At 55.7% G+C, this 27557-nt stretch overlaps 1 protein-coding gene across 2 annotated transcripts in view; it reads left to right on the plus strand.

Moving 5' to 3' along the window:
• The window catches only part of ADAMTS2 (ADAM metallopeptidase with thrombospondin type 1 motif 2), a 225565-nt gene that overhangs the window by 185249 nt on the left and 12759 nt on the right, over nucleotides 1-27557 (plus strand). For both annotated transcript variants that reach the window (XM_051833769.3, XM_051833770.3), the window contains exons 6-16: nucleotides 86-242; nucleotides 3264-3369; nucleotides 4070-4213; nucleotides 4521-4653; nucleotides 5608-5721; nucleotides 17584-17729; nucleotides 19477-19652; nucleotides 20497-20630; nucleotides 23815-23938; nucleotides 25171-25251; nucleotides 26755-26921. In XM_051833769.3, coding sequence (XP_051689729.3) covers nucleotides 86-242; nucleotides 3264-3369; nucleotides 4070-4213; nucleotides 4521-4653; nucleotides 5608-5721; nucleotides 17584-17729; nucleotides 19477-19652; nucleotides 20497-20630; nucleotides 23815-23938; nucleotides 25171-25251; nucleotides 26755-26921 — 1482 coding nt within the window. The remainder of the gene's footprint in view (nucleotides 1-85; nucleotides 243-3263; nucleotides 3370-4069; nucleotides 4214-4520; nucleotides 4654-5607; nucleotides 5722-17583; nucleotides 17730-19476; nucleotides 19653-20496; nucleotides 20631-23814; nucleotides 23939-25170; nucleotides 25252-26754; nucleotides 26922-27557) is intronic.

Consider the following 27557-nt stretch of genomic DNA (forward strand, 5'->3'; position numbering starts at 1 on the left):
CAGCCTGCCGGGCCCCTGGTGAATGAGCCCACGGGATGCCAAACCCTACTGCTCCCCCTTCCCGTCTCTCTGCCCTCCCCTGCAGTCCATGAGCCTCATCGAGATTGGGAACCCCTCGCAGAGCCTGGAGAACGTCTGCCGCTGGGCCTACCTGCAGCAGAAGCCGGACACAGACCACGATGAATACCACGATCACGCGATCTTCCTCACTCGGCAGGACTTCGGGCCCTCGGGCATGCAAGGTGAGCCTCGGGTCCAACAGGGGCTCATCAGGGAACGTAGTGGGAGGAGCCTGCTTCCCACAGAGGCTCATGGGGAAGCAAAGTGGGAGGGGGCCCCCTCCCACAGAGGCTCATAAGGTCGCGCAGAGGGAGGGGCCTGCCTCTCACAGATGCTTATGGGGGAACACAATGGGAGGGGCCGCCTCCTGCAGAGGCTCATGAGAGACCATAGTAGGAGGGGCCGCCTCCTGCAGAGGCTCGTGGAGGGGGAGCGCAGTGGGAGGAGACACTGGCTTTGGCTGGTGTGCCCCCAGCACCTTGGCCTACACCAGAGAAGAGTGGCAGGGCCGGGTGCGGGTCGGGGGTCTGTGCTAGTGGTCCTGCCCCGCCTCAGAGGTCATGAGATGACAAGAGCCTGGGCCTGGCATCCCGGAGACCAGAGAGGGGTTCAGCGTTGCTTGGAGATTTCAGAAAAGCAAATTTGAATAATTTTCAAATCTTTAAGCATTTAGATATTTTTATGCAAAGATTTAAACTGTATAAAACTGGCAGCTCAAAACAAGGAATAGACACATCTACAATCACGGATGAAGACGTGATCACTCACTTTTCTCAGTGAGTGATGGAACGACACAGAAATTTGAATTAAGAGGCCGACACCACGGCTCACTAGGCTAATCCTCCGCCTGCGGTGCTGGCACACCGGGTTCTAGTCCCGGTCGGGGCGCCGGATTCTGTCCCGGTTGCTTCTCTTCCAGCTCTCTGCTGTGGCCAGGGAGTGCAGTGGAGGATGGCCCAAGTGCTTGGGCCCTGCACCCGCATGGGAGACCAGGAGAAGCACCTGGCTTCTGGCTTCGGAACAGCACTGTGCGCTGGCCGCAGTGCGTCGGCCATAGTGGCCACTTGGGGGGTGAACCAACGGAAAAAGGAAGACCTTTCTCTGTCTCTCTCTCTCACTGTCCACTCTGCCTGTCAAAAAAAATTAAAATTAAAAAAAAAAATAAATTTGAATGAAGCAACTTGACCTAATTGATGTAGACAGAATACTACAGCAAGCCATTAAAGAATGCACAGTCTACAAGTGCACATGAAAATACATCCAGACGATGCTGGGCCAAGAGGCAATCCCAACAAAGTGTGAAATATCAAAGTTACACAGAGAATATTCCCAGATGATACTGGAAGAGGAAGACAAGAAAAACTAGCTGTTTGGAAATTAAGCAGTGCAGTTATGAATAATCCATGGGTCAAACTAGAAATAGCAGTGAAAATTAGAATATATTTTTATCTGAATTATAATGACAATATGAACCAGCGAAAGCTGTGCAGCTGGCTAGCCCCATGTCAGGCTGACATGTGGAGCCTCAAGTGCATTTATTTTATTTATTTATTTATTTTTATTTGACAGGTAGAGTTATAGACATAAGAGAGAGAGACAGAGAGAAAGGTCTTCCTTCCGTTGGTTCACCCCCCAAATGGCCTCCAAGGCTGGCGCTGCGCCGATCCGAAGCCAGGAGCCAGGTGCTTCCTCCTGGTCTCTTATGCGGGTGCAGGGCCCAAGCACTTGGGCCATCCTCCACTGCCTTCCCAGGCCACAGCAGAGAGCTGGACTGGAAGAGGAGCAGCTGGGACTAGAACCTGGCACCCATATGGGATGCCGGCGCCACAAGGCAAAAGATTATCCAAGTGAGCCACAGCGCCGGCCCCAGCATCTCTCTCTTAAAAGCTTTATTTGTTTATCTGAAAATGAGCAATGCAGAGAGAGGGGAAGAGGTCTTCCATCTGCTGGCTCACTCCCCACGTGACAGCAGCAGCCAGGCCTGGGCCAGGCCAATGCCAGAAGCCAGGAACTTCATCTGGGTCTCCCATGTGGGTGGCAGAGACCCAAGCACTTGGGCCATCCTCTGCTCCTTTCCCAGCCCATTAGCAGGGCACCAGATTGGAAGTGGAGCAGCTGGGACATGAACTGGCACCCAGATGGGATGCTGGTATCACAGAATGTGGCTTAACCTGCTGCTGCCACCACCCCCAACCCCCACCACCGCCATCTCTACCTTGTCCCTGCTGCCCCACTCTGCTGAGCTGAGACCCGCAGATGGTACTAGGTCCATCCTCAGGGCTTCCTCAGGTTCATATGGGCATCATGATCTTCCCCCCAGCCTACCCCAGGGGATGTTGCCCTCTGGATTCTTCCCCAGGGAAATCTGAGAGCCCCCTGTTAGTCTCATCCCCCTAAGGGGTCAGCGGTCCCCTAGGAGGCCATGGGGAGCCTTCTCGCCCTCCCCCGCAGGCTGTCCCAGGCCCCGCCTCCGCCCTTCCATTTCCATTTCCCAATGGCCGGCTCCCTAGGAGGCAGTGTGTAGGGGGGTTGGCGATACCACCGTGGCCGCTCCTAGTTGCCTGTGGATGATTTGGGGACCTTTCAGAAGCCGCATGGCGGGGAAGACCCATGGGCGCTGGATCACAGGAGGATGTGTTCTGCTGCAGATGCCCAGGCCTACCCCCGCCCTCCACGCCTCGAAGGCACCTTGCCCGGTTGGTCCCTGGCTCATTCCCCTGCCTCCGGCAGTGGTAAATCATGACATTCCAGCAGATCTGGTTTGTAGGTGTCAGGGGCTTCATTCAGTGTCTTAGAATGGGCAGCAGTGGGAGCCAAGAGCCCATGCCCACCACCTGGGCCACTTAGGCTGATAGCCAGAGAATGGGAAGTGACCTCCGAAAGCGGAAGTGAGCTCACGCATTCACATCTGTCTCACTGGCACACGGTCTGAGCAGCTGGCTGTGTGTGATGGACTGAGACTGACTTGGCCATCTGTTAGGAAGCAGGCGACAGCCCGACAGATAATGGGCAGGGGACTGCTGCCCAGGACCGGTGTCTTCTGAGCTTGCCAGCATGGCAGGGTGAGACTCCAGTTTGTTGGCCTGGGGACAGGGACCCTGAGGAGTTAGGCCAGGGCCCTTCCTTGGGCTCAGGTTGGGCCTGGGGCTGCCTGGGGCAGGGCTCTGGCCTGGGAGCTGGAGCCGCCTTTTGTCTCCTCCCAGGCTACGCTCCTGTCACTGGGATGTGCCACCCCGTCCGCAGCTGCACCCTGAACCACGAGGACGGCTTCTCCTCGGCGTTCGTGGTGGCCCACGAGACCGGCCACGTGTAAGTGGCCCAGCCGTCCTGGCTGGCTGGGGAAGCTCAGGGCTCCCAGGGGCCACCCCTGCCCCGGCTTCCCATCCCTCCTGGCCCTGAGAGAGACACGCCCTGAATGAGGATCCTGTGGGATATGAGGTTCTGACCTCTCAGCTCTGCACAGGGCAGGCTCTGGGAGGAGCAAATCAAAGAGAAGAAGCAGCTGAGGGCCCAGTGGGTGCTTGGGGCTTTGCACCATCACCCCCTCACACCATGGGGCAGGGAGGGATCCAACCCCATGTCACACATGAGTCGCTTGGCCTCTGAGAGGGGCTCATCCAGGGTTGGAGAGCTGGAGGCCGGGAGCTGTAACTCTGCTCCAGTGTTCACACCCCGGGCTCCATTGGAGACCTGCATCACGGGCCAGATAAGCGCTGATGGGAAATCTGGAGCTGCTGGCACTGTGCCCACACTGCTGAGTGTGGAGACGGGGGGCTGTAGATGCCTCTGCCTCTACTGTGCCCTTCCTTGGGGGAGGATACCAGAGGGTGTTCCCAGCTGGATGCTGTCCCACTGGAAAGCCTTTGGCTTTGAGAATCTGAGCAGGTGGAAAGCTGATACCTCCCAGCTCAGGGCAGACAAGGCCAGCCAAGGTCGGGGGAGATGAGCCGTTGTGGGGAGGAGAAGGCGTGGGGTGTGGGTTCAGCCAGGCTGCTTGCTCCCCACACAGGCTGGGCATGGAACATGACGGGCAGGGCAATCGCTGTGGTGACGAGGTGCGCCTGGGCAGCATCATGGCGCCCCTGGTGCAGGCCGCCTTCCACCGCTTCCACTGGTCCCGCTGCAGCCAGCAGGAGCTCGGCCGCTACCTACAGTGAGTAGCTCCCTGGGGCCCCCAGGGGTGGGGGGTGAGCCTTCCACCTAGGCTGTGCGCTGGGAGGTGCAGAATCCCCAACGCACCTGAACCCAGCCCATGCCCTTTGGGCCCTGGGTCCTCCTGCCTGAAGTGCAGACAGAGAGGGAGCTGGGTGTGGATGGCAGGTGGGCCAGGCAGCTATCCTGAGGTCTGCGCGGGTCAGGTCCCGGTGTGTGACACCGAGGAAGAGAGATCCAGCAGGGAAGGCGGGGCAGGTGCACAGCCCTGCTGGAGACGGCTCGCGGTGCCCGTGTATTCCCCACAGCTCCTATGACTGCCTGCGGGACGACCCCTTCGCCCACGACTGGCCGGCACTGCCCCAGCTGCCGGGGCTGCACTACTCCATGAACGAGCAGTGTCGCTTCGACTTCGGCCTGGGCTACATGATGTGCACTGCGGTGAGTGTGGGAGCCTGCAGCCTGTGGCACCCCTGGTGGCCAGGGAGGAGGAGGAGCCTGGCGGGCTTCCTGGGGAACAGGCAGGTGTTGGGGGTGCCCACCTGGAAGGTCCAGACATGGAGCTAGGCAGGCAAGACAGTGACAGAGCTGTGACGAGGGGGCCAGCAAGGGGCAGTAGATGCCTGGTAAGGCCCTTGGGTCAGCCTTCAGGCTTCCGGAGGGCTTCCTGGAGGAAGAAGAGGAGGGGGGGAAGAGGGAGGACTCACATGTGCAGAGGCTTGGAGGAGAGGGCATAGCACAGAGGAGAACCTGTCGTGCCCCAGTCTGGGTTTAAAGACAGAGCCACCAGCAGGCGCCCTGGCCACTGTTGCCCCAGACTGACTTAATGATCATCTCTCCTGCCTTAAGGAAGTAAGCAAAGTCGTCCCATTTTACAGATGAGGGAGCTGAGGCTCAGAGAAGCTGTGAGCAGGTGGTGGACTGGGGACTGACGGAAGGTCTGATTCCTTCTGTGACTCTCTTTGCAGCACTGCGGGCTTGATTGGCAGGTGCTAGGAGGCTCTGGAAAGGGACGTGCTGGGGAAAAGGCTGCCAGGACAGGGAGCAGAAGGGCCGGGGAGGGGGTGTTCCTGTGAGGTGCAGGGGACCTAGGGCGGGGCTGGCAGAGGGAGGGCTTCAGGAAGTGGAATCCTGCAGGGTGGCGCGCAGCAGGTGCCCAGCCCTTCAAAGCCACCAGCCACTCCTGCCTGGGCCAGAGGGCTGCCCACCAACCTCCATGCTCCACAAGGTACGCGGCCTCCCAGGCCAGGCAGGGATGCAGAGCTCATGGCACCTACCAGCCCCCCAGACCTGTCGCAGGCCAGTCCTGCTGGGGCATCTGGGGTCATAGGGGACCCACGGGGCTGGGGGGTACCCCAGACAGTCCCCTAGCCGGCTGCACGCGCTCTCTTCCAGTTCCGGACCTTCGACCCCTGCAAGCAGCTGTGGTGCAGCCACCCTGACAACCCCTACTTTTGCAAGACCAAGAAGGGCCCTCCCCTGGACGGGACAATGTGTGCGCCTGGAAAGGTAAGTCAGGACCGAGGGCTCCTTGGGGGCCCCAGGGCTGAGGACAGGCACGGTGAGGCCCAGCTCGCCCAGTCAGGCACTGCAGTGCCTGCAGAGGGGGCAGGGGGCCTTCTCGGGGGACCCCTGCCCCCTCCCCTTCCCCCTTTTTAATTACACACAACCACACGCAGCCCGCCAGAGCTTCCCTGATGCCGGCTTCCACGCCAGAGCAGGCCTGGTCCTCAGAACTTCTCACTGGCCACCAAGCCCCCCACTCAGGAATCCCCTGCTCTGAGGGGCCGTTTGGATTGGCTGCCTCTGTCTCCCCTGCACACTGTGAGTGACGGTGGCCCCTGGCCTCCTGGCCCCTCAAAGCCACAGCCTCCCCATCCCATTCCTTGTCCCTTGAGGTCACGGGATGGCCACCCCACGCCAGTTTCCCAGCCTCTGCTGACTCTGATAGGGCCAACCAGAACTCCAGGCCTTATTCTCATTGGTTCAGATGAAATTGCATGCCCACTCCTGGGCCAATCACTTGCTAGAGGGTTGGCATATTCAGATAATCTTAATCAAGATCTCAGGCCAGGAGGGCTCAACCCCACTGGCCAGCAGGGGGCACTGTGGACTGGATTCCAGTGAGTGAATCATAATGTCAGGCCTGGAAGGCCCCCAGGTACCTGGCCTGTGGTTGCTTGATGCAGGACTGGGCCAGCTGCCCAATTGTAGCTGTCTGGTAGAACTTAAGAGAGAGTTTCCCTGGGCCGAGGCTGTGGCAATAGCGGGTAAAGCTGCCACCTACAGTGCCAGCATCCCATGTGGGTGCCAGTTCGAGTCCTGAGTGCTCCACTTCTAATCCAGCTCTCTGCTATGGCCTGGGAAAGCCATAAAAGATGGCCCAAGTGTTTGGGCCCCTGCACCTTCATGGGAGACCCAGAAGAAGCTCCTGGCTTTGGATCAGCCCAGCTCCAGCCATTGCAGTCATTTGGGGAGTGAACCAGCAGATGGAAGACCCTTCTCTCTCTCTCTCTCTCTCTCTCTCTCTCTGTAACTCTGCCTTCAAATATATATAAATACATCTTTAAAGACAGAGAGAGAGAGAGCGCGCTTTCCAGGCCCAGCCCTGAAGACTTTGGTTTGAAATAGGGCTAAGAATTATTTTTTTCTCTTTTAAATTATGGTAAAAATCACATTACACAAAATTCACCATTTTAGCCCCTTTAAAGTGCACAGTTCATTGGCATTTAGTTCATTCACAGTGTTGTGCAACCATCACCCCTGTCTAGTGTCGGAACTTCATCCCCAAAGGAAATCTAGTGGACTAATTACCCCTCCTCTGCCTCTCCCTAGATCTGCTTTCCATCCCTATGGAGACAGAATTATTTATCTGGAATTTCATAGTCAAGGATTCATGCAATCTGCGACCTTTTGCGTCTGACTTATTTCACTGAGCTTAATTTTTTTTAAGATTTACTTATTTTGAAAGGCAGAGTCAAAGAAAAAGAGGGAGAGAGAGAGAGATGGGGAGAGATCTTCCATCCTCTGGTTCACTCCCCACATGGCTGCAATGGCCAGCTCCTGAGCCAGGCCAAAGCGAGGAGCCAGTAACTTCCTCCGGGTCTCCCATGTGAGTGGTAAGGGTGCAAGCACTTGGGCCATCTTCTGCTGCCTTTCCCAGGCCACTGGCAGGGAGCTGGATTGGAAGTGGAGCAGCTGGAACATGAACTGGCGCTCATATGGGATGCCGGCATCGCAGGCGGTGGCTTTATCACTGTGCCACAGCTCCGGCGCCGCCAGCATAATGTTTGCGAGGTCCATCCACTTTAGAGCTCCACCTTAGAGCATGCAGCAGTCCTCTGTGTTTCTTTACCCTGTTGTATGGGTAGGCCGTGTCCCATTGATCCCTTCGTCCTCTGCTGGGCATTTGGGCCACCTCCCCTGTTCTCAGTGTGACTCGTGTCACTGTGCATATCCATGTGTGTGGTTCTGTGGGAAGACCCAGGAACTGTGATTTCAAGTAAGTGGCCCACATGTAAGGTGGTTCACTGGGCTCAGTGAGGGCCCAGCTGGGGAATGAGACTTGATGAGCTTGGCTTCTGGCCCCGCCCTCCAAGTCCACCCCTGGGCAGAGGGCAGGAGGATGGAGTGGGTGGCAAGCATGCCCACCCTGGGAGCAAAAGCATGCAGGTGCATCTCTGGCCTTAACCCCAGATGACCGCCTGTTCCCCACTCCGCCCCACCCGGACCTGGAGAGGAAGGTGTGCAGATAACAGCCAGAGTGCCCCCTCATCATAGGAACCGCTGACCGGGCCACTCTTTCTGGTGGTGGAACCCTTCGTGCATTTAGCCCTGTAAATAAAATGGCTGTTTTGGGTATTTAAAAAAAAAAACTGTGGTGATGAAAGGACAGAGAAGGGGCTGGCTCAGCCTCCCTTTGGTTCACAAGGAGCGCCAGGGGACCAGGGAGAGGGGTGAGGGTGCCTCCTGGGGACCTGTTGCAGTCCGCGGCTTGCTGTGTGGTTGGCTGGTTTCAGCATCTTATTGTCTTTTTTATTATTGCAATAGAATGTCCTATCTGGCAAATGCCTTAGTCATTTTATGTAGGTGCAATGGAACACCACAGATTGGGTCATTTATAAAGAATAGAAACAGATTGGCTTCTGGTTCTGGAGGCCAGGAAGTCTGAGATCCATGTGCCAGCATCTGGTGAGGGCCTTCGTGCTGCGTTGTCCATGGCAGAAGGCAAAAGGGGGACCAGCTCGTCCTGCTCTAAGAAACCGCCCCCCAGGAGCAGAGCACCCCCTGACAAAGGCAGAGCCCTCATGACCTAAACACCTCATCAGGATCCACTTCTCAGTATGGTTGCCCAGGGTTGGGGTAGTGAGTCGGTTTCCCACAGTGGGCTCCAGGGGACACATTCAAACCAGAGCAGAAAGCGATCGATCGTTGATTGTGCCTTCCCTCCACTTTCCTGCAAGAAAACGCAAGGAGGGAGGGGAGTGAAGGTTCACAGGAGAAAGGCCAGGCTTCAGCAATAGCAAATCACCAGGCGGACAGGAGTGAGGGACCTGGGCCACGGCCAGCTTGGCTGTGCCCCGCCGTCTCATCTACCATCAGTAGTGGGCAACACGGAGCTCACCTTTGGACACAGCTGGCCCCTGGCTGGGGCTCCTCCTGCACACCTAGGCTGGACCCCCTTTTCCCATCCTACAGCTGAGTCATCACAGGCGTGTCGCCCTTGCTTGGTCTCCTGTACCCCATTCCACCCCTATTTATTCACAATTTTTTGAATCCACCAAAGGGTAAAAGTCAGTCCAGTATTCTATGCATGCAGTTGACCTGGAAAGGAGTGAAAAAAAAATCTACAATCAGCTGCCTCCCAGCCTCTGCCTTTGACTGTTGCAGCTTCTTCCCAGTCTGCCTTGGGCTGGACGCTGAAGGGCTGGGGGGTTCGGGGTGGGAGGTTGTCAGCAGCACCCTCAGGGTTCAGAGCCCTGGGCCCTGGTGGGGTGGAGCAGAGAGGTTTTGGGGGCCTGGGGTGAGAGACAAGGGCTGGGTGCTCAGCTGGCGGGGGGGACGTCTCTCCTGTGCACTTGCCAGTGCTCTGCAGAGCGAAGTGGTCTGTGCATCTGAGCGCCTGGCCAGGGAAGCTCCTCGTCCCCTCAGTCCCCACTCACTCCGTGTCTGGTGGTCTCCAAATCCACACAGGACACGGAATCTCGAGGAATACATTCGTGAAAGGGTCTGGGGGCTTGCCACAGAGCCCACCGCACCAGGCGTGCCTCGGGGGGAAGCTGGGGTCAGGCATTCTAAGCAGGGGCAGCCCAAAGGCAGGGAGGGAGAGTGGGCTTTGCTGAGAGGACGGCCCAAGCTCCTGCCCTGCAGCCGCCGCCGTGGTAGGTGACACTGCAGGGGGACAGAGGTCGGCCACACAGGGCTTTGAAGCCCCCTCGTCCCCAGCAGTGGGAGCCAGCGAAGGTCATGCGAGGGGAGCAGCTTCAGTGTTGGGGTGTCCCCCTTGCGTGAACCTTTCAAGGCTCTGAGGAGGGGCACAGCAAGGTGTCTCCACAGCACGTGTTGTCAGGCAGTTTGCAAACGTGATGCATTTTCAGCACAGGCAAAGGAGCTCACCACTCTTCATGCTGGTCTCCCCCTGCGGGGCCTTGTCCTGTTGGCTGAGTATTTTGTAGCTTGGCCACAGAGAACTTGGATTTAGTGGTTTATGTACATGATCTTCATTCTCATATGTGTGTGGTTAAATTATCGTGCATGCCTGGGTATGAGAGTAGCTCCTAGAAATCTTTGCCACCCCTGTATGGGGGAGACCTGGTTGGAGCTCCAGGCTCCTGGCTTTAGCATGACCCAGCTCCAGCTGTTGAGGCCATTTGGAGAGACAGTCAGTGGTTGGAAGATCTGTCTCTCTATATATCTATCTATCTCTATCTCTCTTTCTCCCCCTCCTCCCCTATGTATCTGTCATTCTGCCTTTCAAACAAATAAAATAAATCTTTTTTTTAAAAAAAGAAAAATAACTCTGCCTTCAAAAAGTAAATTTTAACAGCAGCCTGCCCCATTTTGGATCAAACCAAGGGCAGTCGTTGGTTGGGGGGAAGAGTCGTACTTCAGAGAGGTAATGGGCAGGTTCTTGGGGCAGCCAGGGGCCGAAGGGCAGTTAAGATGATGAGCGAATTGGCCACGCATTTCACCTTCCTTCTAATTGGACGTGAAATGTTGACAGCAGCCAAGACACCGTGACATTCCTAAAGTAAGGACACTGGCAGCCTCAGGCACTGCTGCTAATCGAAGAGCGTTTGAAAGTCAGGCTCTGACCAAAAAGGCAGGAAATGCCCTGGGAGCCACGGCCAGGACAGAGCCTTGTGTCCACCCTTGCCTGTCCTAACTTCCGGTGACAGCACCGCTGGCTTATTTAAATCATAAATACTGAAGAAAAGAAAACTGCTGCCTTCGGCATGCTGGACAAGGGCTGGCAACCTGCAGTCCGAAGGCCGATTCCACCCACGGCCTGTTTGTTTACATCCAGACGGCTTCAGAAATGTGCTGCCCAGCTGAGGTTCCCCGTTTCAGTAGAACAGCTCTGCGATTCTCAGTGTATACAGACTTGTGCAACCATCACAGCAAGCAATCGATTGTAGGACATAGAGAAGCCAGGCACTCACTAGCAGCCCCCTCAATCCATCTGACCCAGGCAGCCACTCGTCTGCTTTTCTGTCTTTGAGATTTTGCTACTCTGGACGTTTCATATAGGTGGAGTCATAGAACGTGTGATTTCCGGTGACTGACTTCTAGTGTTATGGGCATAACAGTTGCAGGTTCGCCCATGTTGTGGCAGGTGTCAGCTCTCAGGCCTACTGACTGCCGGGTAACAGTGAATCCTAGTTGTCTGCCCACTTATTATTGGATGAACATTCCACTTGTTTCCACTTTCCAGCCATTAAGAGAAATGCTGCGTGAAGATTCTTGTGCAGATTATTGCGCGGATTTGTCATTTTTCTTGGACAGTTCGCTAGAGGTGGGATCCTTGGGTTTGCTTTTAACTCTGTGTTTGCCACTTTGGGGAAAGGACTGGACTTTTTCCAAAGGAGCACACCTGTTTACCACACGCACTGGCTGAGGGCTTTGCTTTTTGTGCGTTCCTCCTGGGGTGTGAAGTATTACCTCCCTGGGGTTTTGATATGTTTTTCCTAATTTCCCACCGCATTGAACACCTTTTCATCTGCTTAATGACAGTTTTCTTGGAGGACAAATGTCTGTTCAGATCTATTGCTTATTTCTTTTCCTAAAGATTTATTTACTTATTTTGAAAGAGTTAGAGAGAGAGAGAATCTTCCATCCACTGGTTCACTTCCCAGATGCCCACAATGGCCAGGGCTGGACCAGGCTGAAGCCAGGAGCCAGGAGCTTCTTCCAGGTCTCACACATGGATGGCAGGGACCCAAACACTTGGGCCATCCTCTGCTGCTTTTCTCAGGCCATTAGCAGGGAGCTAGATCAGAAGTAGAGCGGCCAGGACTCGAACCGGCGCCCATATGGGCTGCTGATGTTGCAAGCAGCAGCCTTACCCACAATACCATGATACCAGCCTTCCTCTGCTTATTTTTAAATTGAGTCATTTATCCTTTTGTTACTGAGTTGTAAGAGACCTTTATATATTTTAGTGTCTTTTATTTTAATTAGTTTTTTAACAGATTCAATGTAGTTTATAGATATAATTCTAAGAATGTAATGATATTCCCTTCCACTCTCCCTTCTCCCTCCTACGCTCCCGCTTTCTCCATCCCTTTCTTTTTTTATTTTTTAGGTTTTGAGATAGCATATCTTAAATTTACATTATAGTAAAAAGGCTTAATTCTTCACCAGATGAGAAGTTTAACAAGTAAAAAGCACAAAAAAGATCCTCATTTAGTGGGCATATAAGCAACGGGTATAAACAATAAGTGAAGGGGAAACGGCCATTTCCCCCCATACACAGTACATTTTTAAAGTAATCACAGTTAATCAAAACTATAGTAATATAGCATTTTTTAAAGATTTATTTATTTATTTGAAAGAGTTACAGAGAGAATGAGAGAGAGAGAGAGAGAGAGAGAGAGAGAGGTCTTCACTCCCCAATTGGCCACAACGGCTGGAGCTGCGCCCATCTGAAGCCAAGAGCCAGCAGCTTCTTCTGGGTCTCCAACGCAGGTGCAGGGGCCCAAGGACCTGGGCCATCTTCCACTGCTTTCCCAGGCCATAGCAGAGAGCTGGATTTCAAGTGGAGCAGCCGGGTCTTGAACTCCTGCCCATATGGGATGTCAGCGCTGCAGGCGGCGGCTTAACCCACTACGCCACAGTGCCAGCCCCTAGTGTAGCATTCTTGACCATTGGTTTGACAAAGGCATGAAACAAACTTTGGTAAAACTATATTTGCAGCAATACTGATACACACAGACATTTCTTTCTTTTTTTGTTTTTGTTTTAATTTTAGTTCCCACATATCAAGGGGAACAAAAGCAGTATTTGTCTCTCTCTGTCCTTTATATGGAAGAGTCCTTTATAATCCCTTATACTTATCAAATATATAATTTGCAAATATTTTTTGAATTCTGTAGATCAGCTTTTTACTTTCTTGATGGCATCATTTGAGGCACAAGTGTTTTTAATTTTGATGAAGGTCTTTTGAATGAGAAGTTCATCTGTGTGTACTTGTATCATGTGTGCGTTAGATGAGGTACATAAGAAACCATTTAAGAAGATTACGCCTGTGTCTTATTCTGAGTCTCAGCTGTCATATTGAAGTCGTGATCCATTTTATGAGTCCCCCTTCGTTGTTTTGCGTGTGAACGTCTGGTCTCAGCGCTGTTTGTTGAAAGACTAATTTGTTTACCTTGAATCGTCTTGACACCCTTGTCAGACATCAGCTGACCAAATGCAAAGGTTCGGTTCTGAACTCTACACCCCATTCCACTGACAGATTGAGCTGTCCTTGTATCTGAACCATACTATCAGGAGTATGGTAGGTTTAACAAAATTTCTTAAATTTATTTATTTGAAAGATGCAGACAGAAACAGAGAGACAGAGATCTCCCACTTACTGGCTCACTCTTCAAATGCCAGCAGCAGCTGGGACTGGGCCAGGTTGAAGCCAAGAGCCTGGAACTCAACCCGAGTCTCCCACGTGGGTGTCAGGGAACCAAGTATATGAGCCATCAGCTGCTGCCTCCTGGGGTGCACATTAGCAAGAAGCTGGAATCAGGACCAGAGCCTCAGACTCAGGCACCCTGTGTGGGATGTGGGCCTGCTAAGCTGCACGCCTGCCTCGGGGGTTTTGGAGGGAGCGTTGAAGTGGGGAAATGTGCAGTTCCTTTCCAGTACTGTTTCATCTATTCCGGGTCCCTTGCTTTCCCAGGGGAAATTTTGTGAGCAGTTTCTCAATTTCAGCAAATCACAGATGTTGCCATCTTAACAGTCTGACCCATGGACAAGAAATATCTTCCCGTTTACTTAGATTTTTAATAGCTTTCAATGATATTTTGTAATTTTCTGTGGACAAGCTTTGCATTTCTTTTGATAATTTTGTTCCTAAGGGTTTTTTCTCTTTTTGATGCTATTGTAGATGGAATTTAAAAAAAAAAAAAGATTATTTATTTGAAAGGCAGAGTAAGAGAGAGAGAGAGACAGACAGACAGACAGACATATCAACTATCCACTGGTTCACTCCCCAAATGGCCATAATAGCTGGGGCTGGGCCAGACGAAAGCCAGGAGTCTGGAGCTTCATCTGGGTCTCCCATGTGGGTGGCAGGGACCCAAGCACTTAACCAACCTCCACTGCCTTCCCAAGTGCATTAGCAGGGAGGTAGAAATGAAGAAGAGCAGCTGGGACTTGAACCAGCACTCCCATATGGGATGCCAGCATGGAAGGTGGCAGCTTAACTCCCTACATCACAATGCTGGCCCCTGGAACAGTTTTCAAATTCCATTTTCAAATCACGTGTTGCCAGTTTGTAGAAATGCACTTGATTTTTGTACACTGATCCTGTGTCTCATGACCTCGCTGAGTTTGTCCGTTTGCTCCCATGGTGTTCAGCAGACTCCCTGTGATCCCATGTAGATCTACACGTGACGAGGGCTCCTTTCCTCCTCTCTAGGACAAAGGTTTCTTTTTCTTGCCCGATTGTCCTGGGTGGAAGTGGCACGAGGAGACGTGCTTGTCCTGTTCCTGGTTGTGGGGTGCTGTGTCCCCTCCAAAATTTACCTTGAAACTGCCCCCTTAGTGCAGCAGCGTCAAGAGGTGGGAGCCAGAGGGCGCAGGTGGGGCCCCCTTTGCGCCTGGGCCTCCCTTCCACCGGGGAAGTATGTGGTGCCAGGCTCCCAGAACCCTCGTCCAATGGCTCACACCTGCCCATGAGCCTCTGCGCCGGGGCATCCCTTCTGCCACGGTAAGATGCGCCGGGCCACACCTGCCCATGAGCCTCCATGCCCGGGCCTTCCTCCCACTGTGGGAGGATGCGCACACCTACCCATGAGCCTCCTAGTGAATTTATCATCTGCGTTATTGTGCTCTTCAACTCCAGAATTGTGTCTGGTATTTTTGATGATCTTTCCATAATGTTTATTTACTGGTATTTGCTGTTTGGTGAGACACTGATCTTATACACTCCTTTCTTGTTTTAGACATGGCTTACTTTTGTTTTTTAAACATACTTGTAGTAGCTGTTTTGAAGATGCTGCTGCTGCTTTTTTTTTTTTTTTTTCTAAGTCCAACAACTGGACCTCCTTAAAGGTTGTTGCTATCCCAGGCTCAGTTTCCTGGGCGTGAGTCCACTGTGCTGTTTCTTTTCACCTCCCGGAGTTTCCTGCTGAAAGCCGTTGTTCTGTAGGTGACACGCTGAGGCAGCTCTGCCCATGGACTCCCGGGCCCTGCTGATGGCTTGTTTTAGTAAGCCAGGTGGATTGTTTTTGCGACGTTTGCTTCCCCTGCGGTGTGCAGCTGTTGACCCAGCCCCTCAGGGGGCATAGCCCTGGCATACAAGCAGTCCTCGTGGCCATAGCCCTGGCATACAAGCAGTCCTCGTGGCCAGGGTCCACACCCCCACCCCCACCGCCACACCCCAAACCCACAGTGGGATTAACCAGGCTTTCTTTGATCTCCCCATTAAGCTTAAGGCCTTCCTGCCTCTATTGCTGTCACACCCAGTTGTTAAACTGATCACTGTCACCAGCTGACAGGCTGTACCCTGTGTTAATGCCCTGAGGTTCTCCTTATCTGTGGTAAGATCCAGGTAACTCTGGGCCCTTTGTGGGGGCAGGGTGCTGCCATCTCTGAGGCTTCCTCGGACCCCAGGAGGAGACTATGTCATCTTTGCCCCTGGTTCTGTCTGTAGCTTCTAACTGGTTTTCCGTTTGACTTGCTGCTGTTGGTGTCATGGAACTAAAAGGTCTCTTAGTGCTCAATACTAAGGTCTCTATTGCTTTTCTAAAGGGACTTATTTATTCATTCATGTATTTATTTGAACGGCAGAGTATCAGAGAAAGGAGAGAGAGAGAGAGAGAGAGAGAGAGAGAGAGAGAGAGAGAGACGAGAGAGACTCCATCTGCTTGTGCACTCCTCAAGTGACCGCAATAGCTGGGACTGGGCCAGGCTGAAACCAGGAGCAAAGAACTCCCTCTTGGTCTCCCACTTGGGGCAAGGACCCAAGCACTTGGGCCACCATCCGCCACCTTCCCAGGCACATTAGCAGGGAGCTGGATCTCAGAGGTAGAGCAGTTGAGACGCCAGTGTTGCAAGCGGTGGCTTTACCCTCCTGTGCCACAAGGCTGAGTCCCTCTGTTGTTTTTGACCTGTCTTAGTCATGAATTTCCCTGGGCTGTTTCCAAAGCAAATCCCTTTAGAGAAGCTGTGGGGTGCTGTGTTCCGCTTCTCTCCATGAGCAGGCTACTGCACCAAAGCACTGGTGCCGTAGCAAGGACAGTGGCCTGCTTCTCCCAGGGTTGTTCCCGGCCCAGCACAGTCCTGGCTGGAAATAGTAGCCTCTTCTCCCTTCAGCATGGAAGCTCCTCTCACACGCAGGCTAGGGGAGGGGCTATCAGGGCCACTACTCTTGGTGGGGGGGCTGGGGGAAGGGGGCACTGGTCCTCCTGGCCACCCTTCCTGGCGTAGCCTTTCCACAGCACAGAGTTGGGAGGGAGAGAGGATCAGGTGCCCTGTATTCCCTGGTGTGAAACAGTAGCCCTAGCCCAGGAGCTGGGGGCGTGGGGAGCCCCGTCTTCTTGACAGTGAAGCACCTGTCGCACTGAGCTGTGGAAGGATTGGGAGAGGGTTGAGGCTCAGAGGCCACACTTCCCTTGTTTCCTCTCTCTCTGTTGCACTGATTTTAGGATACTTTCCATTGGCCGTAAATGGCTGCTGTTTTTTAAAGGGGAATCTTCCCCAGCTAAACGGTTGTGTCCCTGAGGAACGGGGCCAGCTTGCCTCCTTACACTTCCGTTTCAGAAGTTCCGTTTTAGAAGTTGCCATTTGCTGACCGCTTGTGTAAATAAAGTTTTATTGGAACAAGGCCCTGGCCATTCATTCACCTATTGTCTGGAGCCTCTTTTGGGTTCAGTGGCGGTGCTGAAGAGTGTGACAGTGAGGATGAAAATAGCAGCTCTGGCTTCTTCGCTCTCTGCGGAAAACAAAAGTACAGAAACATCATTTGAAGGCAGAACTGGAGAAAAAGTCGTCAGTTAATTTAAACACACTGTTCTCTGGCCTTGGTTGTTTGTGCTTGTTGGTTTTGGGGGCAGAGGGGTTTTTATTGTCCTAAGCCAACAATCCCTTTGATCCTTAACTTTGTAGGTTTGATTTCGCAGTCCTCTGCCCCAGTGGGTCCCGGGCCATGTCAATGCCTGCCCTCCCTCCGGGGGAGCGTCGGTCAGATCGCAGCCGCACAGCTGGGTTCCCACACAGCACTGTTATTCTCCATTCATCCCCCGGGTTTGCTGTCGCTGTCACCTGTCCTTTTTACTTAATGAGGTCCTTGTGTCTCTGGAGTTACAGTGGGACGCGCTGGTGTCTCTGCTCACATGGGCACACGGGCGGCCTCCATCTTGCCGACAGAGTGCGGAGTGGGCTGGTGCCAAGGGGTGGGGTCAGAGCTGAGGGATGGTCGGGGTGGGCACTACCTGGGCGCCTTCTGCTGCCCGAGCCCCTCCCCTTGGCCTCAGGACAGGGAGGGCTGCCAGTGCCCAGCAAGTAACATGACCAGGTTTTCCTCTGCAACGTGACCCCCAGTGCCCTGGCTTGGGGCAGGTGTCACCGGCCTCGCGGGCTGACAGGCCGGGGTGGGGGTGTTTGAGAGCCTGCTGCCTGTGAGTGGCGGGACAAGGGCACGGCTCTGTCTTTCAGCATTGCTTTAAAGGACACTGCATCTGGCTAACGCCCGACATCCTCAAACGGGACGGCAACTGGGGCGCCTGGACTCCATTCGGCTCCTGCTCGCGCACCTGTGGCACGGGCGTGAAGTTCAGGACCCGGCAGTGCGACAACCCACAGTGAGTTGGCCCTGGTGTCACCCCAGCGACAGCTGAGGTGCCCAGAAACCCCTCAGGAGCCAGCCCCACCCTGTGGGCCAGAGCAGGAAGGGCAGGCTTCTCCCCTCCATACCCAGAGGGAGACTAAGAATCAGAGGAGAGGGTGCAGATCCTGCCACACGGCCTGGAAACCCGCGCTCCTGACCCATCAGCCTGGGGCTGCAGTGCCCGGCCTGTGCACTGGCCCACTCTGTCCTCGGCGGTGGAAGAGAGCAGGTGGACAGATGTGGGGGGCACAGGGATGGAGAGGGGGCTCTCTCAGCTCCCTCTTGTTTGAAGTCAAATGAGAGGCAGGGTCCGGACTCCCTCCCAATCCCTGCTACCCAGCCAAGAATCAGCCTAGGAGCTGTCCCCCAGCCCCGCCCCCTGCTTCTCCAGGCAGGCCCTTCCCACCACCACCACTACACCTGGCCTGCAGGGTCTGTGGCTATGCAGACACAAGGGGCTTGCTTGCCTTCCTTCCTTCTTTCTTTCTTTCTTTTTTTTTTTTTTAAGATTTATTTATTTATTTGAAAGGCAGAGTTACAGAGAGAGAGGGAGAAACAGAGAAAATCCTCCAACCACTAGTTCACTCCCCAAATGGCTGCAATGAAGCCAGGAGCTTCATCCAGGTCTCTCATGCGGGTGGCAGGGGCCCAAGGACTTGAGCCATCTTCCTCTGATTTCCCAGGTGCATTAGCAGAGAGGTGGATTGGAATTGGAGCAGCAGGGACATGAGCTGGCACCCATATGGGATGTTGGCATCACAGGCACAACCCACCTACATTCCTTCCTTCCTCCCTGCTTTCTTTATTTCTTGTCTTTTTCTTTCTCTCTCTCTCTCTTTCACCTGTCTAGTGTTTAAAGACCAGTTTATATAAAAATATTAAAATTCAGGAGTCTCACATAAAATAAAACAGAATTCCATCTTCTAAGCTGAGCACCGTAAATGCAGCTGTGGTGGACACAGGCTGGGGGCCGGCACGTCCAGAGAGGCTCCGCCCTCTGCAGCAGTTCCCCTGTTCTCTCACTTGGGTCACAATATTCTCAGATCAGGCTCTGAGCCGGCGGTGGGCAGTCACTGCTGGGGACAGGGGCTCTGGCAGTTGGCTGTTCATTAGTACACCTGTGTTCCTGGGGCTGCTCATTTTATAAAGAGAAAAGGTCTATTGGCTAACTCACCGTCTGGAGGTTGAAACCCCAGCGTGGGGCGCCCCACTGGTTTGGCATCCAGTGAGGGCAGGAGACGGCAGTAGGGGGTAGAGGAGGGTACCCTTGGCAAGCCGGGAAGCGGAGAGGCCCTGCCCCAAGCCTCTTTCAGAGGGCTCATCACCCCCAACCCACTGAGCCCTGCTTCTAAAACCGTAACTGCAAGAAGTTTCCACCCCACTGAATTTACGACTTCAGGTGAAATCCCAACAAGAGCTTGGGGACCAAAGCATAGCAGAGGTCAAGTTCCTCTCGGCCTAGCGGGATGCGGGAGGGGGTCTCAGGGCTGGTGTGGCTCCCCTGCCCCTGCTCACTCCTTCCTGTCTGGAGGCCCCAGGCTGCCCTCCTCTGCAGGAGCCCAGGCTGGAAGGAGGCCCTTGAGTTAATATTTGTTTGAAAGGCAGGCAGGCAGGCAGAGAGAGAGGGATCTCCCATTTGCTGGTTCACCGCCCAAATGCCGGCAACAGCCAGGGCTAGGCCACGTGGCTCCCAGCAGCACAGCCTTTGCTTTCTCCCTCAGCCCGGCCAACGGCGGCCGCACCTGCTCAGGCCTTGCCTACGACTTCCAGCTGTGCAACCCCCAGGACTGCCCTGATTCCCTGGCCGACTTCCGCGAGGAGCAGTGCCGCCAGTGGGACATGTACTTTGAGCACGGTGACGGCCAGCACCACTGGCTACCCCACGAGCACCGGGATGGTGAGGCTGGGGGCGGCGGGGTTCAGCACAAGGGCCTGGAGGGCTGTGTGGGGGTGAGGGAAGGCGACAGGGCTGCGAAAAAAAGGAGCCAGGATATCCTGCAGGGCCTGTAATGGCTGGGGACAGGCGCTGGCGTCCGCCATCGCCACTGGTGGATGAGCCCAGGGTTGCAGTGCTAGGTCAGCCAGGGATGAGGCGGAGCTGACCCGGCCAAAGGCCCCTGTTAGGCAGGACTCTGAGTTGCGGGTGTCAGAAAGACGCGTTCAAAGCAGCTTCAGCCGCGACAAGGCTTGTGCGGCTGTCGCGTGGGCTGCGAGGATCCACGGACTCCGGGATCCCTCCGGGAACCCATCGTTTGTAGACGTCTCTGTTAGCAGAGACGGCTGGAGCAGAGGTTCCTGTCTAGGGAAGACATCAGACGTGACATTCCATTTCAGTCCCTGGCCTGGGGGATGGAACTTGGAGTAGTGTCTGCTTCTCCCCAAGTGCTGGGCAGGGGAGGAGGCAGGTGTGCGCCTGCGCTACCACTTCCGGTCGTTGCTCTCCTTGCCAGTTCAGGGCTGGAGGTCGGCCCACCGCAGGGAAGGAGCGCTCCCTCAGTCCAGGGCAGGGCACCAGGACCAAAGGCGCCTGTCCAGGGGACAAAGCTAGGAAGTTGGTGGCCGTCACCCGCCCTGGAGTGCAGGATGCGCCCAGGGTGGCAGGGAGGAGGGGGTCTCCTAAGAAAAGCCTCCTGGGGTTCCCTCCTTGCGGGAGGGCTCCCCTCGCATGAACTCAGGTAGCTAGCGGGAATGGGAGTGGGGCTCCCGCGCTCCCGGCTGACGCCCTGCCTTCCGCCTCCCAGCCAAGGAGCGCTGTCACCTGTACTGCGAGTCCAAGGAGACCGGGGAGGTGGTGTCCATGAAGCGCATGGTGCACGACGGCACACGCTGCTCCTACAAGGACGCCTTCAGCCTCTGCGTGCGCGGGGACTGCAGGGTGAGTGCCGCGTCCCCGGCTCCACTTCCTGGGGGCCGCCTCCCCCCACCCCGCTCCGGGGTTATCTTGGGAGCATGCAGCGTGAGCAAGTGTTGGAAAGGACAGGCGGAGCCAGGCAGACCCAGCTTCCCCATACCAGGGTCTCAGGCTGAGTGTGCCTAGGATCCAGCCCGGGAGTGTGAATTTGTAGGAGCTCCCTAAGGGGGGAGGGCTGGGTTCAGTTTGCACCTGCCCGAAAGTCCTGACCCCCGCAGTAGACTCCGATCCTGCGAGACCAAATTTTCAAAAGCGGATGCAGACGGTGCCTCATTCTCACTCTATGGAGGGGACTGAGTGATGACGCGGGGATTTATTCCTTACCTTTCTCGGGATGGGGCCACGCGGGGAAGCAGGCGGAGGGGCTGGAGGCAGAGGACAGGGGAGAGCCAGGGCCACGGCTTGTATTGGGGTCTCCTCCAGGAAAGCAAGGCAAAGCTGACTGACGGCTGCGGTTGGCTCCTTGAAATGACGCCGGCCGACTCTGGGCTTCAGCTCTGGGGCGCGGACTCTGTGTCAGTGCCTGGGTCTGGCATGGCAGAGGGCAGGAGAAACAGGCTGGGAGTGTGGGAGTCAGATAAAGGGGGTGTTCAGGCTTCAGACTGGGGGTGGTGCTTTGCATATCCAAGCTTTGTGCTCCCCTGGGAAGAATTTTCAGATGACCAATCGTAGGGAGATATAGGACAGGACCAGGAAAACTAAACAAGAGCGCAGGCCGTCAGCAGGGGGCGCCTTTAGTAGAAACAGCTGTGGACGGTGTCAGAACCTGGGGAGCTGCCTGTGGGGAGAACTGCACTAGTTCACCGGTCTCCAGGGGACATGGCTGCAACTTCACCCCTGACCTTGACAACAAGAGAAGACTGGGTCAGATAGCCTATTAACTAATGGTGAGTTTTGAAGGGATAAAAGCAGGTAGCTAAATTTTGCATGATCTCTGTGTGCATGGGATCATATTGTGAAAGATAGAAAAGAAAGGAGACAGAAAAGAGAGGCTTAAAACACACCAAGGATGAGCATTAAGAACACGGACTGTCTCTGTTCTGATGGCACCGGTGAATGTGAAATTCCTCTCTGAGAAGAAGCAGACTCTGGTAAAAACAGAACAGCAATAGCCAAGTGGGTCCTGGGAATCTTCCAACCCCAGTGACTCTGACCAATACACATGGCATCTGGCTATCAAATTTCTACACTGTCCGCCACAAAGGTGTGCGATTAAAGTCATAATGAGGGAACGACACTGTGGCGTTGCAGGTAAAGCTGCCGCCTGCAGTGTCGGCAACCCATATGGACGCCAGTTGGAGTCCTGGCTGCTCCACTTCTGATCGAGCTCTCTGCTATGGCCTGGGAAAGCAGTGGAAGATGGCCCAAGTCCTTGGGCCCCTGTACCCATGTGGGAGACCCGGAAGAAGCTCCTGGCTCTGGCTTCGGATTGGTGCAGCCCTGGCTGTTGTGGCCACTTGGGGGTGAACCAGTGGTTGGAAGACCTTTCTCTCCATCTCTTCCTCTCTCTGTAACTCTGGCTTTCAAATAAATAAATAAAACTTCTTTAAAAAGTCATAATGAAAGGAAAGAGAACGCATCAGGAAGGTGAAGATTGCAGTGCTACATGGAAGGTTACGGCCAAGATGCAGCGGGACAGAGCCCCATGGCCCTGCACCCTTGCTCAGCACACACAGCAGCGGCTCGGAAGACAAGCACGCAGCCGTGAGGCCAGCAGGGGCCACGCGTTGGGAACATAAGAACGCACCTTTCCATATGCCGTCTGAAAACCGCTCTACAACAGGGAGGTGAAATGAGCTGACCTGAGCCCCGCTCTGATAACTCGGTAATAGGACTGCCTCAGACAGGAAAGGGGAAGCCATGTTCATTAGCTACCTACCCCTGCCCATGGGACAGTTACCTGCGGCCACCACGGCGTCTTCTACCAGGTAGAAGTGGAACCTGAGCTGTCAGCCTCCTCTGGACCCTGGTGATGGTGGGCAGTGGGCGTATGGGGCTGTCCCCCACCTGAGCCGCTCTCTGCACCGTTAGCTGCATTAGGATCCCAGGTAAGGCACTGCCGGCCATTAGGAGGACCTAGCCTTCGAAGCCTGGTCTGCGAGGTGTCACTGCCTGCCTGAGACCAGGTGCATGATGCTGGATGCTGAACCCCACCTGTCACAGTCGGGGACTTGCCAAGGATGGGATAGATAACAGTTTTCTCTGGAACCATACAAAGAAACACGAGCATGTTTTTTGTACCGATTTCTTTAAACTCTGCTCACTTTCAGAAATGCATCAAAAAGCCTAAAACCAATGATTGCATACTTCAGCCCTCACAGGGCAACTGCTTTTCGTCTTTTCAGGGTTTAGAGGCTCCTGCCAGCGATGTCAGACCAACATTAGAAATAAAAATGCAGAAGAGAGGAAGTGAGTCCCTCCAAGTTGGGGTAGAAGAACTTTTAAGGGAGAATTAGTTCTGAGCTTCCTGGCAGCCAGGGTGAAGAGGGAAATCTGTGATGCTATTGTGCACTCTGGGGTGGTCAGTGGGAGCAGCCCAGCCCAAAGGAGAGGTTGTACCTGCTGAGCTCCCGAAAGGTCAGTCCGGGCATCTATATGGAAGCATCCTGGGGTAGCAGCTTCAGCCAGTGACAAGCGGGGGCTCCGCCCTGGGAGCTTCTGTGACTTGGGGCAGAGGCACTGCCAGGATCATGGGAAATCAACTCTATTGTGCTGTTACCTCCACCAGGTGGCCTGGAGCAGAGGAGCGCCCCCAAGTGTCCGCACCCCCTCTAAGACAGACAGGGAGTAAGCCTTGGGTGGGTGCCCCGGAGGGGCTGTCTCTGGCACATGCTGTGTGGACACCCCTGAGAAAGGGCCATGTGAAGGAGCAGGGCCAGGAACAGCCGCAGAGCAGAGGTGTCCCCTGGGGCCTGCTGCGCCCTGCTGGCACCGTCTGAGGACAGTGGCCCCTTGGGCTGCGCTGTGCTATCTTTCAGGTTACACTTCCCAGCGATGGCACACAGCTTGGCTACAGGCGAGGCGTGGAGCTCTGTCTTGCTCCAAAGCCTGGCTTCCTTTCCTGGCCATGGGCAGTTGGGGCGACAGGTGCTGGGGCCCCTGGGTGAGGAGGGGGCCTGTGGGCCACTCACTGCCCCTCCCCCTGCAGAAAGTGGGCTGTGACGGGGTGATCGGCTCCAGCAAGCAAGAGGACAAGTGCGGCGTGTGTGGAGGGGACAACACTCGGTGCAAGGTGGTCAAGGGCACGTTCACGCGCTCCCCCAAGAGGCACGGTGAGTTTTGTCCTGCTGCCTGGGCCTGTGTCGGGGTGGGGGGCCTCCAGCGCCCTCGGGGCTCTGCCCTGCTGGGGATAGGGCCCCAGAGGGGCAGGTGCAAGAGGAAGCCTAAGTCAGAGACAGCTAGAGCTTCGTGATGGGGGAAGGGGGAGTGGTGAGGGAGAGGGAGAAGGGAGCCCAGGTGACAGGCAGGCGTCTTTATTGGAGGTCGACCTGCAGAGGGTGCCTTCCCCCCTCCAACCCTCCAGATTTGCCCAGCTGCCCGGCTGTCTCTTGCCCCCCACTGGCCATCAGCAGTCCTTCCTGGGTGGTGCATTTCCACCTGTGGCCTGGAAGCAGGACCTCTGGTTGGAGCTGGGGGCCACGGGTTCCAGGGAGGCAGGCTCTGGGTGTGAACCTCTGCCTGGGGCTGGGTACTGTGTGAGTGAGGAGGTTTACTGAGCTGTGGCTTAGGCAGCCACCAGAGGGCCCAGACCACATGGCGCTGTGCCCTGGCCAGGACACCACAGGAGGGGAGATGGACAGGGGGCCACTATGTGGGGAAGGGGCCAAGCATACAGGTGGGACCACTTCCCGAAAACCCACTCTCCAGAGCCCCCCAGGACCTGACCCCCCTCCCACCAGGCCCCACCACTTCAGCACCACCACACTGGGTACAGCTCCCAGCATGGCAGCCCCTGGGGACACAGGCACACACCACACCCAAGCCCAGCCTCTGCCCTCTGGGCAGGCCGGCACCTGCTGACTGCATCTCTCCAGGCCTCAGTCAGACCGCCTCTGAAATGGGGAGAAGCCACTTCAGTTTGCCCCCATGGAACAAATACGTGGACTTTGTCCCTTACCTGGTGCCGGGCAGGCCTTTTAAGTCAGGGGCTGGGGGCTGGCCTTGCCACAGCCCCACCAGAGAGGGGGTGTCTGATGATATTTGCAGAGGAGGCAGCTGAGAGTCAACACAGGCCAAGCGGGGTGCCTAGGGCCTCAGAGTCACGCCCAGGAGGGACTCGGTTTGGACCATCCGCAGGCGGTTTCCAGTGGAGGGGTCTGATGAGGTGTCTGGGAATTGAAGATGAGCAGAAGGGCTGTGGCGCAACCCAGGTCACTGTCACTGTCCCTCCGGCCCCTCCCCGGGTAGGCGGGCAAAGCCTGCAGTGGAAGGGCCTTCGAGGTGAGGCCCCTGCACGTGCCGCCTGCCTTCTCACTGGTCCCTATCTTCCTACATCCAAACAAAGGTTACATCAAGATGTTTGAGATCCCCGCGGGAGCCAGACACCTGCTCATCCAGGAGGCAGATGCCACCAGCCACCACCTGGGTGAGTCTCAGGGCCTGGACAGCTCAGCCTGCGCAGCACCTGGCTCTTCTGGGGTGAGCGGAGTGGGGATCACCTGGGCGGTGCAGCCCTGGCTGGGAGGCACGGCTGCAGCGCCACCTGCTGGCCCACCTTTCCTGTGGCCCTCTGCCTTGGCGATGCTGGGTTTGGGGCCTGCAGAATGGTCCCTCCCAGATCCCTGGTCTCAAGGCCAAGGTGGGGAGGTATGGGGAGCTCTGTATAGTACACTCACCAACCTGAGGGCACAGGGGCCAGCTTGTGGAGGGCCTCACGCTGTACTGCGTATGTTCCACTAGTTTCATTTGAAATTCGAAAGATCCCATCTCTCTGTTTTAACTCTGCCAGTCCCACCAGCCCCGCCTGGGAGGTGGTACATTTCCAGGCCACCCTGACCCTCAGCAGGGTCTCCCCAGCCATGCCCCCCACCAAGGGCATCCCAGACCCGAAGAATCACAGGGCCAAAGTGAGCAGTGATGACCACTGTGGGTGGGAGAAGGGGGAGGCTCCTGCTCCAGTCCTGGCCTCACCCTTATCCCTGCTCCTTGGAGGCTGCACTGGGCCAGGGGCCCCCAAACTGCATGGTCTGGCACCCTCAGCCTCTCCACCCACCCCCAGAGTTCAGCAAACACTCTGCCAGCTGTTAACATTCAGTTTTTTCCTGATTTTTAAGAGGAAACTCTATCACTACCCTAAAGGCAAAAACAGTACCACTCACCTTCCATAGAAGGTAAAGCGGAAGTCAGTTCAAAAAGGCGCTCTGCTGGAAGCCAGCTCCCACCAAGGGAGGCATGCTGGGGAGAAGTGGGGAGGCTGGGGCAGCAGCGGGGCCCACATGGATTGGGGGAGCAGAGGCTCCCCTGTGCACCCTGACCCCCCGCAGCCCCCAAACTTCACTGAGCATGGCCGCTAGACAGCCAGTGAGTGTGCCCAGTGGCTGGAGGGGCCTCGCCAGTCAGGCTAGCCCCTAGAGGGGTGTGTGTGGGGAGTGGATGGGGCCCAATTTTTGATGGGGCCCCGCCTTTCCCACTGGATGTCTGCTCAGCACCGTGGCAGGAAATCCCTCTGCCCCGGCAGGCCCCTGCCCTCATGTCCAGCAGGTGCACCTGGCTAGCTGGCCCCAGGGTCCCTAGGTGCCCGCTGAGTGCTCCAAGGAGGATGGGGGAATATGGCCAGGGGAAAGGCCTGGGCAGAGTGCTGGACTGCACAGAAGGACACGCGTGTGGATGGACGGGCTCACAAAGAGGGCATTGCAATCCCCTTGGAGCCTCAGGGTGGGGCTAGGCTCCCAATGCCATGTGGGCTGTCACTGCCAGGGGCAGGCCCCAGCAGAGGGCATCCAGGAAGACTGGGGCTCCACTCCTCCTGATCCCCCAATTCCCCCATGCCCACCCCCCTACCCCTGCCCAGCAAACTGTGGACCTGGGCCCAGCACTTGGGTGACATGGTGGGGGTGGGGATGGGGGGGGCTCTCTTTGCCATTCTCAGCCGTCAAGAACCTGGAGACGGGCAAGTTCATCTTAAATGAAGAAAATGACGTGGATCCCAATGCCAAAACCTTCATTGCCATGGGCGTGGAGTGGGAGTACAGGGACGAGGATGGTCGGGAGACGCTGCAGACCATGGGCCCCCTACGCGGCGCCATCACCGTGCTGGTGAGTTGGCGAGGGTGCTGAGAGCGCTGAGGTCCACAGCGAGGACCAGACACGGGCCCATGCAGGAGCCGGAGCTCTGGGTCCTGCACAGCGCCTTGGGTGCCCTCAGGGTCTGCTTTCTGAGGGGTTGGTTTCCCACCAGGGTGACATCTACGCTGGCCTCCGTCAGGCGTGTCCCTGATGTGCCCTCACATTGAAACCCTGCCCCCAGGGAGTGACATCACGTGGGCTTCATCTCCAAGCTGCACTTGACCCAGACCTCCTGGGCGGTGGAATCCTGAGTGGGCTTGAGTTTACAACCAGTTTTTAAAATGCAGCTGCAAGTAAATGTGAAAGTCACGTATTTTGTGACACAATTCAAACACTACAGAGGAGGTGCCAGTCCCTTACCTGTGCAGAAGCTCCCTGAGGTTGGGTTTAATCACTGAGACCCCAGTGTTCCAGGTGTGTTTCTTGTACCTGGGGAGCAGGTGTCAGCATGAGCCACTGTGCTTTATGTACACCATCCATTTTGCCCACCTCGCCTGCAGCAACTTGTCCCCCCCCCAAAAAAAAATGCCTTTGGTAACCTCCCTCTGACTGTGGGTATATAGCTGGTGCTCAGTATTCATGGTTTCTGGATTTGCAGTTCACCTG

This window comes from Oryctolagus cuniculus, chromosome 6 (assembly GCF_051225735.1).
Source record: "Oryctolagus cuniculus isolate XC-2025 breed Fujian yellow rabbit chromosome 6, ASM5122573v1, whole genome shotgun sequence".
Lineage (NCBI taxonomy): Eukaryota > Metazoa > Chordata > Mammalia > Lagomorpha > Leporidae > Oryctolagus > Oryctolagus cuniculus.